The sequence below is a fragment of the Neoarius graeffei genome, chromosome 21, assembly GCF_027579695.1.
Source record: "Neoarius graeffei isolate fNeoGra1 chromosome 21, fNeoGra1.pri, whole genome shotgun sequence".
Taxonomy (NCBI): domain Eukaryota; kingdom Metazoa; phylum Chordata; class Actinopteri; order Siluriformes; family Ariidae; genus Neoarius; species Neoarius graeffei.
Window position 1 is genome coordinate 41,683,092 of NC_083589.1, and position 17,330 is coordinate 41,700,421.

At 39.9% G+C, this 17,330-nt stretch overlaps 1 protein-coding gene across 4 annotated transcripts in view; it reads left to right on the plus strand.

Annotated features, from left to right (window-relative positions):
- The first annotated feature begins 2,483 nt into the window (after window positions 1-2,483).
- The window catches only part of LOC132869751 (acyl-coenzyme A thioesterase 1-like), a 53,255-nt gene continuing 38,408 nt past the window's right edge, over window positions 2,484-17,330 (plus strand). Inside the window, exons 1-5 of one of the 4 annotated variants that reach the window (XM_060903135.1) lie at window positions 2,484-2,881; window positions 9,262-9,361; window positions 12,430-12,620; window positions 13,066-13,223; window positions 16,304-16,417. In XM_060903135.1, the coding sequence (XP_060759118.1) occupies window positions 2,689-2,881; window positions 9,262-9,361; window positions 12,430-12,620; window positions 13,066-13,223; window positions 16,304-16,417 (756 nt within the window). In that variant the 5' untranslated portion in view covers window positions 2,484-2,688. Of the gene's footprint in view, window positions 2,882-3,385; window positions 3,661-5,638; window positions 5,832-9,261; window positions 9,362-12,429; window positions 12,621-13,065; window positions 13,224-16,303; window positions 16,418-17,330 lie in introns of those variants that run through there. The other 3 variants (XM_060903136.1, XM_060903137.1, XM_060903138.1) reach the window with 3 other exon arrangements.

Consider the following 17,330-nt stretch of genomic DNA (forward strand, 5'->3'; position numbering starts at 1 on the left):
TTTTAAGTGTGGTATTTCCTCAGCACCTTAAAGGATATCACACTACTAAAAATAATTGGGTGTCAGGGAAAGTTCTTTTTATAGCCTAAATTCGAAAAAATCGAAAAGGCAGTATACCTTTAATAATTAATGCAAGGAAAAGGGGGCACATCAGGGCACTTGCAAACGGAGGTTCTTTTTTTGGAGGTGGGGGTGGAGTTTGGCTTTCAATTCTACCAAATCGCAGTGACGTACTTCCGGTTAACAGGAAATGCACACGCGCGCCGCCGTGAGTCAGTACAACAGTGGACTGGCTTTCAATTATTCTTGAACTGGTTCGGCTCTTTTCGGCGAACCAGTGCACTCTTTTGAGCTCACCACTGAGAGTCGACTCGGTCGTCTTAAAAACTGACCACTGTAAAAAGATCACTGTCCATTAATTCTGAAATTTCTTCCCGTCCCAATGCATTAAACCGCACATTAGTGATATGATTCATATTCATAATGTGTAAACAAATAATGTTATTGAAAATTAGAAAATAGAAAAAAAAAAAAAACTTACTGCCACCCCACACAACACTGCTTATGGTAATAAATGTTTATTTATAAGCTACTACTTATAAATAAAATTGTTTTCTGATACCATGTCCATACAGCATATATATTTACTCTGAGGCAGTAGCCACAAAAATGAAGCGTAATGCAAAAATGAACAATTTAAAAATCACAAAAGTAAAACATACCAAGTGTCTGTACTGTCCAGCTTGCCTGTGACCCTGTAGAACAGGATAAGCGACTACAGCTAATGAATGGATGGGCCAAGCGCTAGAGCTCAGTGGACTGCACTTTCCCTCTGTAATAAGCATAAACAGGTCTGAAAGCGATTTCTTTAGTTTAGTCCATTTATTTCGAATGGTGAACCCAATTGTATACACTCACCAGCCATTTTAATCAAAACACGTGTGCGCATGCGCAGTGCGCGATCGTTCGACTCACATTCTTACAGCACGATGACGTAGTAGCCAGCGCCTCTATATTGCCCCTTTTCCACCAAAGCAGTTCCAGGGCTGGTTCGGGGCCAGTGCTGAGTTTGGAACTGGGTTTTCTGTTTCCACTGACAAAGAACTGGCTCTGGGGCCAGAAAAAAACAGTTCCAGGCTAGCACCAACTCTCTGCTGGGCCAGAGGAAAGAACCGCGTACGTCGGGGGGCGGAGTTGTTTAGACCAACAACAATAAGACCGCGAAAGATCGCCATTTTTAAGCGACGAGAAGCAGCAGCTGTACAAACGCGAAGTCATCCATTATTATGATTATTGTTGTTGCTCCTGTTGCTGCTGCTTCCGTGTTGTTTTTGCTTCGATATTCGCGCCAAGGTTTATGCAAACGTAGCGACGTAACTGACGTAATGACGTGTCTTCCCTTAGCACCGCGAGCTATGGAAAAGGTTCTCAGCTGGCTCGCAAGTTGAACGAGTTGTGAACCAGCACCAGCACTGGCCCCGAAACAGCCCTGGAACTGATTTGGTGGAAAAGGGGTATATGAGACAGTAGCCGCAACAAAAACCATTTTGGTCTTGACTGGTGACCTTGACCGTACGACCCTCAAAATGTTGGAGGTTCTATTTGAGACCATCTATCCTGAAAGTTTCATGAAAATTTATCCAGCCGTTTTCCCGTAATATCGTTTAAAAAAAAAAGAAAGAAAGAAACTTGACTGAAAACAGTACCTCGCCCTGCTTACTCCGTAGCGGGAGAAGTAATTATGTTAAGAATCAGAAATGTGCAAACAAATTATGCAATTTCCAATAATTAAAAAAAAAAACTTTCAGCATATGATGAACATCTCAATTTCTGCCAAACGTGGGACTCGAACCGGGATGCCTCCTGGAACGTTTCTGTCATAGAAATAAATGGAGAAATACAATTAAAACGTTTTAAAATAATTTACGATGTACATCAACATTTAAAAGCTTTTATGATGGAGAAGTCCTCATCTCATCATCTCTAGCCGCTTTTATCCTGTTCTACAGGGTCACAGGCAAGCTGGGGCCTATCCCAGCTGACTACGGGCGAAAGGCGGATTACACCCTGGACAAGTCACCAGGTCATCACAGGGCTGACACATAGACACAGCCATTCACGGTCAATTTAGAGTCACCAGTTAACCTAACCTGCATGTCTTTGGGGGAAACCCACGCGGACACGGGGAGAACATGCAAACTCCACACAGAAAGGCCCTCGCCGGCCACGGGGCTCGAACCCGGATCATCTTGCTGTGAGGCGACAGCACTAACCACTACACCACCGTGCCGCCCTGATGGAGAAGTATGCTGTAAAAATTAACTTCTCCTCCCCATTTCTCTCTCCCCCCGTTAATAGATTATCCTTTCGGACAGCTGTCTACAGCTTCAGTACCACGGCTGCTGATGAATATTCAAACGACTCTCCAGAAATGAGATTCGGTTCCGAATGTTCACCTAAAAGACTCGGTTGGTTTGCGAACGACTCATTTCTAGTGTACAAGGTATTTGGAGCTAGCAGAGCTAACTAGCTCTTGTATGTACTGTACAACCTTGGATTACAAACACCTTGAACAGATAAGTTCCCACACATGAAAGTAGTGAGAGCCTCTGTGAGATTCGTCTATATTACCTCGGAAATTGTGTTCGGTTGCGGAAAAAAGAACTTCTGAAGGCTCCGAGCAGGAGGATGGCGTGCTGCCTGCGCCCTTTGCTCTTAGTTGAACCCACACGAGGACTCGTGGACGAAAAGCTCCGGATTGCTGTGACAAATTTAAACCCGAAACAGGAGGTGACCCTTTACTGTCTGCATCATTCAGAGAGCAAAGACATTTGGGAAGCATTTGGACACTATGTGAGCAACGAACAGGGCACTCTGACAGGTACAAACTAAAGCTTTTCTGACCCTCTCCCATCGTGGTCTCCGTTTTTTTTTAAACATCAGAAAAACCTATCATTTTAACGGGGTCATAATTGCCAACTTTTCAAAATTCTCATGGGGGAGAAAAGTGCGTGAACGATAGTTTCAATTGGACGAGGGCATGTGGAGAATCAGACCAGGTGGGTGGAGTACAAAAGCACGGCAGGCCAGAACTGAGTTCTCAAAAACCACTTTATTTTTAGCTTTGCAACCATTCACTCCCCCAGGCCCGTACGCACACAAATGTTCAGGTTGGGGGAGAGCTTCCTTCCTCGACTCTCCCTCGCCCTCTTTCCCTGCTCTCTCTCTCTCTTTTAAAAGGGCACGGTCACTGGGGAAGCCACACAAACACAGGTTAATTCATATCAGGTGCAGTGATTCTACCACTTATCTTCCCTGACTCCGCCCTCCATTCACGAACCGCCGCTTGACCACGCCCCCGCTGTCACAGTATGATGCGCGGTTGAAACGATATCGCCGCGCATGCGCAGGGATCAAAGGTCGAGGCCTCATCGCAGATGAAACATGGCGGCAAACAAGCCAAACCTTAGCGAAGAAGGTAGAATTGCAGAGGCATATGAGAGAACGGGGATTGCCAACTACCATGGGGGTAGAAGAGTTAAGGGCGCTTGCATATGCCACAGATGTTTTGAAAATCCAGCCTGTACCGTCCAAGGAAGACGAAGAAAAATCGAGGTATGCACCCGGTGATACTGCCACGCCCACTGCAGTTTTTGACAGGTCAGCGACTCATAGTTATAGTTCTCTATCTGACACGGAGAAATAATATAAGTCGTGCTGCCTACCAGATTACAGTCGTCTATTTTATTGTATCAGTACTAGTATCACTTACTATACTCATCAGTCATGTACTTCAGGTACATCTGACCCTCAGCCTGCTACCTCAACAGCTGACCTTGCTATATCAACTTTGTCCAAACCTGACTCTCCACCGAAAGGCAGGAACAAACCAGCAGCCAAAAAGACCAGGCGAAGAAAGACCCGAAAGGACAGTGGGGACATAACAGAAAATGATGACAATAGCGTAGGATGTGATCAGTGCTATAAGTGGTATCATTGGGGGGTGTGGGCTTTGATGTTTGCTGTCTTGATAATGACTGGTTATGTTCAAATTGCTCAGATTGTTAAATTGTAATGTTACTAGTGAACTTTTCGCATGCAGGCCTTTTGTTAATACTTATCAATAGTTCATCAGAACTTCAATGTTTTTATACCATTTAGTGTTACTTTATCATGTATTAAGCTGTACTAGTAGTGTTTTTATGTATTTAACCGTGTATTATATGTAGTAAACTGTAGTAAAAATATTACTTGCAAAATTTTTAATTAATTAAAACAAAAATATAATTGATCATGGGCAGCACGGTGGTGTAGTGGTTAGCGCTGTCGCCTCACAGCAAGAAGGTCCGGGTTCGAGCCCCGTGGCCGGCGAGGGCCTTTCTGTGTGGAGTTTGCATGTTCTCCCCGTGTCCGCGTGGGTTTCCTCCGGGTCCTCCGGTTTCCCCCACAGTCCAAAGACATGCAGGTTAGGTTAACTGGTGACTCTAAATTGACCGTAGGTGTGAATGTGAGTGTGAATGGTTGTCTGTGTCTATGTGTCAGCCCTGTGATGACCTGGCGACTTGTCCAGGGTGTACCCTGCCTTTCGCCCGTAGTCAGCTGGGATAGGCTCCAGCTTGCCTGCGACCCTGTAGAACAGGATAAAGCGGCTACAGATAATGAGATGAGATAATTGATCATCTACTCCTGTTAACCAAAAGGTAGTGGGAATATGTGAAATGCATTATTCTTTGCTTAGTATATTTAATAGTAGACAAGGATGTTTCATTTTTGTGTCCATTTACTTTTCATTTTGTGAAATCTGTGAAATTTAAAAATTAAAATTTAATATAAATTACAAGGCTTCCATCATTTTGGGACTAGTAGTAGTCATTACTGGTGTAAGAACTACAGTCATAGAAACTTGTCAGATTTTTATTACAACCAACATTTTAAGGCACATAAAAATCAAGATAATACTGTTGTATACAGACAATGATTATCGGCAAGAGTGAAAATCAAGGCGGGTCCATGAGCATGAATCTGACAGCTGACAAGGTCGGGATATAAACGAACTTTTGCGTTAAACTGTGTGCTTGGATTCACACAATCTTTTCTGTATACACTCACTTAAATGTACACTACAGTCTTCTCGCATCCACTGTTCAAGTAGTCGACGTCCATTGTGGCAATCGACAACACAACAGTGTCCCCACAGCGAGCCTGTAGCCTCCGCCATTGTTGACGTGCTCTACTTCCACTCGTTTATGAGGCCTTAACCTTTGACCTTTCCCACAACTTGCGTGTTGCCGTGTTTGTGAACTCGTCTATTAATTTCAAACCATTTGAAATTTATACAATTACAGTTTTTAATTTAAATGGCTTGTAACCTAAACCAAGATACTATGTCATGCCTGATGTGGTGGGGTTTCCCCATTCTCAACGTATTGTGGGATACAAATTTACAACCTGAGAGAACAATGGAGCACGTGAGTGTGCACTTGAAACACAGAAGACCGACTACAGTAATGGAAGGTGAGAAGAAATGACCCTGTATTGCAAAGGAAAGGAAACGCAGGAATATTGGCGATCAGATATACATGTTATTTACCAGCTGGGAGGTCCGTATCGTGAAATACCGTGACCGAGGTCAGTATTCAAGGCTGAGGTTATGGTATTTTACCATACGGACCAACCTTAAGCTGGGAAATAATTTTTTTTTTTCTTGACCAAAGTCTAACAGAAAACGAGAGTGCCCGAAAGGGAAAACCGAGCCGAGCCGCCATTTTGAATCCTCATTCATGGTTGTCATGCAAATTGCTTCCTCCTCAGTATACAAGTGCACTTCCATGGTAGGAAAAAAGCTACATTTTGACACCTATGTAGTCCCATATTTATAGAAAATTGAGTCATTCAGGATTCAGCCATGTTTTTGCTTGGCGTTAGCAACTGTTACAGGTTTTTAGCTTTCTCCTGAAATGTTTTATTTCTTCTTCCTCAGGGTAGTAAAACTTGCTTTCGCTATGAAGACTGTCGTTATCACTATCCATGATGTAAAATTAATGATATTTCTCCTAAGAAATGCGAAAATAAATGTTGACAAAAATTGCTACTATGTTTTGTTGCTGTGAACGAGCGAATCGCCAGAGGTCCGTATCCGGGGTCTGTATCGTAGGATACGGACCCGCTCGCCAGCCAGTCAGAGCGCAGGATTTGATGGAAACCAGACCGCGAAAAAAATGGTCCGGGTTCTTATGTAATTTCTTATATAATTATTAAATATATACAGTGGAGTCCAAAAGTCTGAGGGCACTAGTGAAAATGCTTCTATCGTGCATCGTTTTTTAAGTTAATACAGTTTTTATGACAAATTAAATTACTGACAATTTGAATGAAAAGTCTTCTTTCAGCCGCTCCTGTTAGAAGGCAGCCACAACGGATCTACAGTATTCCACGTATTTGATTTGGCATAGGCTTTACACCGGATGCCCTTCCTGATCTCATTTCTGGAGAGTCATTTGAATATTCATCAGCAGCCGCGGTACTAAAGCGGTAGACAGCTGTCCGAAAGGATAATCTATTAACGGGGGGAGCAAGGAGGGGGAGAGGGAGAAAAGGGGAAAGGGGAGGAGAAGTTCATTTTTACAGTATACTTCTCCATCAGGGTGGCACGGTGGTGTAGTGGTTAGCGCTGTCACCTCACAGCAAGAAGGTCCGGGTTCGAGCCCCGTGGCCGGCGAGGGCCTTTCTGTGTGGAGTTTGCATGTTCTCCCCGTGTCCGCGTGGGTTTCCTCTGGGTCCTCCGGTTTCCCCCACAGTCCAAAGACATGCAGGTTAGGTTAACTGGTGACTCTAAATTGACCGTAGGTGTGAATGTGAGTGTGAATGGTTGTCTATGTGTCAGCCCTGTGATGACCTGGCTACTTGTCCAGGGTGTAACCTGCCTTTCGCCCGTAGTCAGCTGGGATAGGCTCCAGCTTGTCTGCGACCCTGTAGAACAGGATAAAGCGACTAGAGATAATGAGATGAGGTGATATTGTTCCATCAATTACTATAGGTTATGGGATTCATGTGTCAGGCATGAGATAGCTCAGAGTGAAAAATCTGAAATAATACTCTTGTCTTGAATTGTAATATAATAACAATGAAAGGGAAGTCTTAAATCAGATTTTTAGCTGAAAAATCTCATGCCTGAATATTGTATACATACAGAGACCCACAGAAAATAATACAAGTGATGCTTTAGAAGAATGTTTATAATTTCTTAAAATAGTCACAGTGAATGAAAGTATTATTGGATTGCATCAAATGTGTTTTCCTTCTCTAAGCTTGTGTAAAAATACAGAGAACTATACTATCATATATAAATTAAATAAAATTTTATTAAGATTTAACCAAAATAGTAACAACTCAATTAAATAAATACTGCACTGTCTTAACGCTACTAAAATGCATCTCTCTCACTAAACACTTTCCAACAGAATTCTTAAAAGGCACTAGAAATTTTATCAAAATCCTATCGGAATGCATCATTTGCAAACTTTGACTGAAAGTTTTCAAACAAAATTTTAAAATGGCACTATAAATACTACCATACTATCAAAATGTACTCCACAAAGAAATTCACTCGAATGCGAAATTTTAGTACTACCAAAATACACTCACTACTAATCTTTCACTTAAAACCTCAAAACTCTATCAAAATCAATCGTTTTCCAGATAATTCACTTGTAAACTTTCACTTAAAATTTTCAAACATAAATTCAAAATAGCACTAAGACACTACCACACTATTCAAATACACTCATCAAACAAATTCTCTGTCATGCAAAATTTCACTAAACACTTTAGAAGTTGTACAGTTTGTTTCTGAAATGGTATGGAAGACTAGTTTAATTTCACACTCAAATGTCCATTATATTCTGATTTAAGGTATCTTTACCCTAAAATGTGTAACTGGCTGGTCAAACATTTGCTTATCCATGGAAATTCATTCTCCCATGCAATCTGGTATTTGCATTCATGTTTTTGCCGTTTGGTATTGGGTTTAGTGGCTATGATGAATGACTGCTTGTAAAAAATGTCGGACAGCCTGGGTGAATCCTACATTACGGAAGTGACTGTCGTTCTGTTCGTTGATTTGGTTAAAAATCAGTTGACGTCAGCAGTGTTTCTCATACGATTCTGACTGGACATAATCGGGAGTATTTTTAACTTGGCGGTAGGGATTTCCCAAAACCGGGAGATTATCCAGTTTTTAACACATACGATCAGGAGGCGGGAGACGGAGGCTAAAATCGGGAGCCTCCCACCAAAATCGGGAGGGTTGGCAAGTACGTCTACTGGCCGTTTTATAGTAAACAACAGCATAACCTTTCTAGATGCCTGTAGTCTGTAAAAAATGACTGATGTGAAAAATTCAGACAGGACTAAAACCTGAGAGAGATACTCTGGTAATAATTACATTACCCCAACTTCCAGTGTAAAACTAATTCAATCAGAAAAGGGCTCATCTTTGAGAAAACTGTAAAGACTGCATATGTATGCTCAAACTTGCATCTCCAGTTCCCTCCACCTTCACATTTGAATCTCAAAACAATCATAGCAGTTAGTCATAGTACAAGCTACACGTGTCATTACACATAAAATGCATACTGTCATGATGTAGTATATGAGGAACTGCAAGGAACATTGGTAAATGTTCAAAGTATAATATAATCCAACATAAGGAGGAGTGGGATCAAGGACTCTTAACTGACAGCAATAATTGATTATAACAATATGTAAATATATGAGCAAACAGCAATAAATTATTTATTTGATTTTTAAAATCTTGAAACATCATCAAATACATTTCATATTGACTAAGGTCTGGTGCCATATAATAAGATATAAATAGAGCCATAATTTTCATTTAAAATCTTGACAGCACACACGTTCATTTCATTTCAGAGCCCTGAAACACTGAAGCAGTGTTGAGCAGAATGACAAAAATAATAATAATAATAATTTAAAAAAGGTCACCGATCACTGCATTTAGTTTCATGAAGGTTAAAGTTGCATCACACAGAATATGTGAGTGAAATAGGACACTGATTAACAATACACGTGTTAAAAGGACACTAAACATTACCAGGAGACATGCAGTAGTTTCGCAGTATCCGCTTTAATCCTTCAATGAATTAGCTTCATTTTTATTAGTTTTCATGTAAATTCTGCAATAATGCACAGTCTTATAGTCTGCCTTTCGAGATTGCTGAATGTGAACATGTGTGTATGCAGTGGAAAAGGACTCCAGTGTGGGAGGCACGTATACAGGTGTGGAGTCCATGGCATTGATGTGGAGCCTGCGGCCAGTGCAAGGCAGCCGAGCAGGACTGAGGTACGTCATATTACAGCACTCAATTAAGATAAATTATTTTGCAGTAAATTATTTAAAATGTAAATACAGTGCTCTCCTCAATTAGTGGCACCACTTGTAAAGATTAGTAAAAAGGGTGAGAAAAATTCCACCTATTAGTAAAGTGGCTCCATCTCACACTGAAATTATAAAAATCCAACCTTTAATTGAAATAAATTTATTCAGAGAAAAACAAATCCCTCATCAAGAAATTATTTTCAACAAAAACACATGTGCCACTATTATTAGCACTCCTGGAAATGATAGTGAACACAATGTAATGGAAGCATGTTTCCCATTTAAATTTTGCATTTTTGAGTTGATTGGAGTGTGTAGGAACTTTCAAGCTGTAATCCATGACTTCCTGATTAACTGGGGTGCAAATATGAGGTTACACAGAGACCAAATTCCCTTACCCTGTGTCCGAAATCACTCACTCGTTCACTACTCCCTACTCTCTATATAGGGAATTACTATATAGAGGACTATATAGTGAGCTCATTGGTAAAATGAAAGAAAAAAACCCGCTTTCGGACACCAGTACATCGCGCTGGTATTTACGTCATTACTGGCGCACAATTAAAACGTGCCATATCAGTCAGCTGGTGGGTTTTCAAAATAATAAATACACGCATGTATTTTTGTGATAAATACATACTATACTGAGCGTACAGTATTTCCCACTTTAATCAATACAAAGTACCTGTATCTTTCAGTTCTTTTAAATCAAGGCTGAATACTTTCTTCTTTGCCTCTGCCTTTTATTAAATCAAATTTGAGACTTTTAATTCGATTTCTTTCAGCGCGGCCGCGATGCTTGATGGGATGTATTGCTTGGTTAGTGACCATCGGTTGTACACTACTTTTCGTGATGCATTGTCGGATACTTTGAGCGCACTATATAGGGTGTAAGAATCCTCACTATCGTTTCGGGCAGCACTACAAAATGGTGTCCTCACTAAATAGTGCCCTATATAGTGAGCAGGGAGTGATTTCGGACACAGGGTTAGTGTTCCATCAACATGGGAAAGAGAAGAGAACACAAACCAAATGAGGGAGAAGTGTGTTGACCTTCATAAGTCAGGGAATGGTTATATGTTATAAATAAATAAAAAGCTACTTGCCTAAAAATGCCCATTTCTACTGTTAGGGTAATGATAAAAAAAGTGGACACCAACTGGAATTGTTACAAATTTGCCTGGAAGAGGACCCAAGTTTATTTTGCTCCCATGTATAGGGAGGATGATGAGAGGAAAAAAATCCCTAAGGATCACTGTTGGTAAATTACAAGAAAAAGTAAAAGATCTTGGGGTTTCCAAGTCTCCAAAACTATCATCAGGCGTCACCTCCATGCCAAAAGATTATTGGAAAGTTTGCCAGAAAAAAGTCTTTTCTTTCAGTTAACCACAAACCTAAGCACCTGAAGTTTGTGAAACACTACGACAACTTTGACTGGAACCATGTTTTATGGTCTGATGGAACAAAAATGGAGCTTTTTGGCAATAAACACTCAAGGTGGATTTGGTGTAAAAAGAAGGATGTATATAATGAAAAGAACCCAATCCCAGCTGTAAAATATGGTGGAAGTTCTGTGATGTTTTGGGCTGTTTTCCTCCAAAGGCCCTGGAAACCTTGTTCGGGTACATGGCATCATGGTGTCCATGAAATACCAAGGCATTTTAAATCAAAATCTGGCTGCCTCTGTCAGGAAACTAAAACTGGGTCGTCACTGAATCTTCCAGCAGACAATGATCTGAAGCATATGTCCAAATCAACACAATAAATGGTTAGCTGACCAAAGAATCAAGCTTCTGCCATGACCATCTCAGTCCCCTGACCTGAGCCCCACTGAAAACCTGAGGGGTGAGCTGAGCTGAAGAGGAGCGAGCACAAGAGAGGGTCTAGGGCCCTGGATGATCTGGAGAGATTGTGTAAAGAGGAATGGTCTCAGATGCCCTGCTCTGTATTTCCAACTTTATAAAATGCTATAGGAGACTCTGTGCTGCTTTACTGGCAAAGGGAGGTTGTACAAAGTATTAAATGCCAATAATAGTGGCACATGGGTTTTTGTTGAAAATAATTATTTCATGATGAGGGATTTATTTTTCTCTGAATACATTTTTTTTAATAAAAGGTTGGATTTTTCTCATGTTTCAGTGTGAATTGAAGCTGCTTCACCAAAAAGTGGATTTTTTCTAACCCTTTTTATTGATCTTTACAGGAGGCGGCAATAATTGTGGAGGGCACTAAATGGCAATATAATTTTATTTGAGCACTTAATGCTTAAAACATGAAATCAGTTTTCCTAAAGTAGTGCATTTTTGTGTAAATGCAATTTGTGTAAAGTTTATTTTATTCATCATTTTATACCCATTATTTTGACCCTATTAAATTACAGGGTATAAAGACGTTAGCTCTGGAGAACTTTATGGATGTGCAACTCAGTTTGGTGCTATAGAGAATGAGTTCTCAAACTTTGTGGACCTAGGGACTCGATGATCTCCAAATTCAAGGCTAAATAATTCTTTTTGGTTTTCCTTTTAGCTGGTCCTGTTTTGTATTATCTGTTTGTTTTCAAATGTCCTTCTTACTTTTGTTAAGTTTGTCATTTGATTCAAGTTAACATAATTTATTAGACAGCTCATTTGAATACTAAATTCTGCATGGTCAATTACGGTGTTCTACAGACCATTGCTATGAATGACAGACCATTGCTTTATACCATGTCATGAGCAGAAGCAATAAAATTTTTAAAGCAATATTTTGTCAAATTATTGATTTCTTTAGTAAGTAGCTGTGTAATAAGCAGGATAACGTACAGTGAGCTGCTCATTATTAAGAAATAAACTTCTTCAGGGTGATTCAAGACCCTTCCATTTTGCGTTGGGATCATGCAAAGTTGGGTTTATTTCACAATAACATCTGGCTCACTGTACATTATCCCTTATTTATAGTCCTGCTTGTTTTTGAGTTATTCAGTTTTGGATTAAACCCATTCATGCATGTGACAGATAAACCTTGTGTACTCGCTCTCAATCTGTGTTATTTAGGTTGCAAAAGCAAGATGTCCTCTCGCCAATGATATTCCACATTTCTGTGTACAATGGACACATTTCTCAGGATTTTAACCAGCTCACGCCGTTGGTGACCAGCGTCATAGAAAGATGGTACATGGCTCCAGGTGTGCAAAGGGTCCATGTACGTGAGAAAGGAGTTCGAGGAACTTTGTTCATCCCTCCAGGTACACACACACACTTGCTCATTTCTGTGTAGAAGTTAGGTTGTGAGTTCAAATCTCAGCATCACCAAATGCTACAGTTACCTGCTCAGTTGTATCATGGCTCAGGTGTACGTTGCTTTGGATAGAAGCGTTAACCAAGTGAGTAAGTCTCAATGTAAAACCTGAGAACCCAGAGGAAACCCATGCAAATGCAAGGTGAAGATGCAAAACTTCACACACAGTACCCTGAGCTCAGGATTGAACCAGACACACTGGAGCTACCATGCCGCCCCTACCCAGTATGATCTTTATAAATAGCCTAGGCAAAATTAAAAAGTATATACAGTACAGGATAATAACTTTTTTAAATTATTACTTTCACTATTACTACTACAGCTATTATTATTATTATTATTATTATTATTATTAAGTGCTTATAACTAAAGTACTTTTTCTGTTCATCCAGGTCCTAGCCCATTTCCAGGTGTGTTGGACTTGTGGGGAGGAGGTGGAGGTCTGGTGGAGTCTCGAGCTGCCCTGCTAGCGTCACATGGCTTTCTTGCTTTTGCTCTGGAGTATATAACTCAAGGAGAAATAATAGCCATGAATAGTACTTACTTTGAGGTAATTCAGCCAAAGCTCCTTATATTCTTCTAAGAATACATTTAAGCCTGAGTGGTGTAAGTGCACAGGAAGGTGATGTAATACAATGGTAACAAGTGTTGCCAGGCAAAACAAACCTCGGCCGGTAGCACTTATGATGAATATGAAGGAAGATATCGCGAAAAAAATAGGTACCCTGTAGGTACATGTGCCTACTGCTTATAAATAAAATTGTTTTCTGATACCATGTCCATACAGTAAATAGAGCATATATATATTTACTCTGAGGCAGTAGCCACAAACATGAAGCGTAATCCAAAAATGAGCAATTTAAAAATCACAGAAGTAAAATATACCAAGTGTCTGTACTTTATATTATTCTACTCTTACCTCTTACAGTTTTTGAAACTGAAACTTCCGAACTGAGGCTGACATACACACGCTGTCGCCATGACCCAAACTCTTATTTCCCGGAAATGGCCCAGCATTAGAGCTCAGTGGAATGCACTTTCTCTCTGTAATAAGCATAAACATGTCTTAAAGAGATTTCTTTAGTCCATTTATTTCAAATGGTGAACCGAATTGTATACGCTCACCGGCCATTTTAATCGGAACTCATGTATGCGCATGCGCAGTGCACGATTGTTACATTCTTACCGCACGATGACACAGTGGCTTACGCCTCTATATGAGGCAGTAGCCACAACAAAAAGGATTTTGACCTTTTTGGTGACCTTGACTGGATGACCCTCAAAATGTTAGAGGCTCTATTTGAGACCAATGTCCATCTATCCTGAAAGTTTCATGGAGATTGGTTCAGCTGTTTTCCCATAATATCATTAAAAAAAGAACAAAGAAACCAACAAACAAAGAAACCCCACCGAAAACAATACCTCGTCTCCTTGTGGACTCCGTCCCGGGAGAGGTAATAATGCCTCAGTCCCAACTTTTTTTCTCTTTCTTTTTTTTTTTTGTGTTTTGCAGGCATCAAATTCTAACTTCATTTATATTTACAAAACAGATAAGTTGGTCAGTAAAGCTACTGAAAATCCTTTCTTTATACTTTTGTCTGTCAAATAAAGTTTCACGTGAATTAACAAATCACAGATTTTTGTTTTTATTGCATTTTGTAAAATATCCCAACTTTTCTGAAAGTGGGGTTTGTACTGTTTCCTGTGTGCATGTGTGTTCCAGTGTGCCACAAACAGAGGATGTACCTTACTATAGTTACTTGGTTCACATACATACTATTGTACTATTTGCATATGGATTGTTGTTTTTGGAGTATATTTTGAATAAACAGGCATTTTGGATGAAAGCTTTCCTGAAGAGAGAATCCACATTCTCAACAGCTAACCACCATTTTTGCACATACAGTTAGGTCCATAAATATTTGTACAGAGACATTTTTCTAATTTTGGTTCTGTACATAACCACAATGAATTTTGAACAAAACAATTCAGATGCAGTTGAAGTTCAGACTTTCAGCTTTAATTCAGTGGGTTGAACAAAATGATTACATAAAAATGTGAGGAACTAAAGCATTTTTTAAACACAATCCCTTCATTTCAGGGGCTCAAAAGTAATTGGACAAATTAAATAATTGTAAATAAAATGTTCATTTCTAATACTTGGTTGAAAACCCTTTGTTGGCAATGACTGCCTGAAGTCTTGAACTCATGGACATCACCAGACGCTGTGTTTCCTCCTTTTTAATGCTCTGCCAGGCCTTTACTGCAGCGGTTTTCAGTTGCTGTTTGTTTGTGGGCCTTTCTGTCTGAAGTTTAGTCTTTAACAAGTGAAATGCATGTTCAGTTGGAGATCAGGTGACTGACTTGGCCATTCAAGAATATTCCACTTCTTTGCTTTTATAAACTCCTGGGTTGCTTTGGCTTTATGTTTTGGGTCATTGTCCATCTGTATTATGAAACGCCGACCAATCAGTTTGGCTGCATTTGGCTGGATTTGAGCACACAGTATGTCTCTGAATACCTCAGAATTCATCCGGCTGCTTCTGTCCTGTGTCACATCATCAATAAACACTAGTAACCCAGTGCCACTGGCAGCCATGCATGCCCAAGCCATCACACTGCCTCTGCCATGTTTTACAGATGATGTGGTATGCTTTGGATCATGAGCTGTACCACGCCTTCACCATACTTTTTTTCTTTCCATCATTCTGGTAGAGGTTGGTCTTGGGTTCATCTGTCCAAAGAATGTTCTTCCAGAACTGTGCTGGCTTTTTTAGATGTTTTTTTAGCAAAGTCCAATCTAGCCTTTTTATTCTTGAGGCTTATGAGTGGCTTGCACCGTGCAGTGAACCCTCTGTATTTACTTTCATACAGTCTTCTCTTTATGGTAGATTTGGATATTGATAGGCCTACCTCCTGGAGAGTGTTGTTCCCTTAGTTAGCTGTTGTGAAGGGGTTTGTCTTCACCATGGAAATTATTCTGTGATCATCCACCACTGTTGTCTTCTGTAGGCGTCCAGGTCTTTTTACATTGATGAGTTCACCAGTGCTTTCTTTCTTTCTCAGGATGTACCAAACTGTAGATTTTGCCACTCCTAATATTGTAGCAATTTCTCGGATGGGTTTTTTCTGTTTTCGCAGCTTAAGGATGGCTCGTTTCACCTGCATGGAGAGCTCCTTTGACCGCATGTTTTCTTCACAGCAAAATCTTCCAAATGCAAGCACCACACCTCAAATCAACTCCAGACCTTTTATCTGCTTAATTGAGAATGACATAACGAAGGAATTGCCCACACCTGCCCATGAATTACTTTTGGTCCCTTTAAAAACAGGGTGGCACATGTTAAGGAGCTGAAACTCCTAAACACTTCATCCAATTTTAATGTGGATACCCTCAAATGAAAGCTGAAAGTCTGGACTTTATGTCCATGTCCATTATATAACTATAACCTGAATATGTTTCAGAAAACAGGTAAAAAAAAAAAAAACAAGATTTGTGTCAGTGTCCAAATATATATGGACCTACAGTAACTTTAGCTCCCATGGACGGTTTTCTGCATCTGTGAACACTTTGGTTTTTGCATTTCATTTCATACTTGAGCTCAGGTTGGTGTTTGTTTTCTTTTGTAGGTAGCATATCAGATCCTGCAGGAGCATCCCATGGTTCTAAGGGACAGATTGGCTCTGTTGGGCTTCTCATTTGGTGGTTCTGTTGCTCTGTCTCTGGCTGCCTACTCTGTCAAGGTAATTTAGCATTATACATAAAATAAACAAAGAAAAACAATATTAGTGATAGGTTTTCCACTTTCCACAGGGATATGCAACCAAATATAGTTATTTACTTTCATTTAGTTTTAAATCTAGACTGTTAAGTCTATCTATAAAATATTTATGGATATCTATTCCAGTACTTTTACTCTAAAAATCAGGTTGTCTGCCACCAAAGGTCCCGTGTTCTAAGTTGTTTAACACATCTAGATATCAGGAAAAGAAATATCAGGAAACAAAAGTTGAAATTCTGACCGATTGTGTCATATTCATCATTTGATCTTAAACCCAAATGTCTTCCATGTATAGCATAACAAAAATAAACAAAAGAATTGGCTTTGCTGTTCCAAAACATTTGGAGGGGATGGTGTATGTGTTTGTTTAACAGATGTTCTCTCTGGGTGCACATCTAAGTTGAACTTTCTTTTGACATGCACAGAAAAATTTAAATTAAAAATTCCTGTCACATAGTCATATACACTCTGTTCAAGTCTGGAATTAAAATTTCCTCTTAAATTTTATGTCACAAAAAATTTCACTCACATAATACTTTACTCAAGTCCAAAGTTCAAATATCCTTGTCCTTGCAGAGCTCAAGGCTGCTAATATTCAGACCCACCAGCAAGTAGTCATGTACAATCTCGTGGTTGATTCTTCTTCTTCTCATAGCTGGCATAGCCTTCCTGTTGCTGTGTGCTTACACGTTTTCTTTCTAGCAAAAATATCCATAGTCGTACCGTATGTTAAAACAAAAGGACACTCTTCTACAGTTATCACCAGGAGAAGGACCCAACAAACTCCTTGTTGTTGAAATGAGGAGGAAAGAAGATTTACCTATTTCTCATCACTTGTCTGAAGCTGGAAAACCTGAAGTGTAATTAGCCGCTAA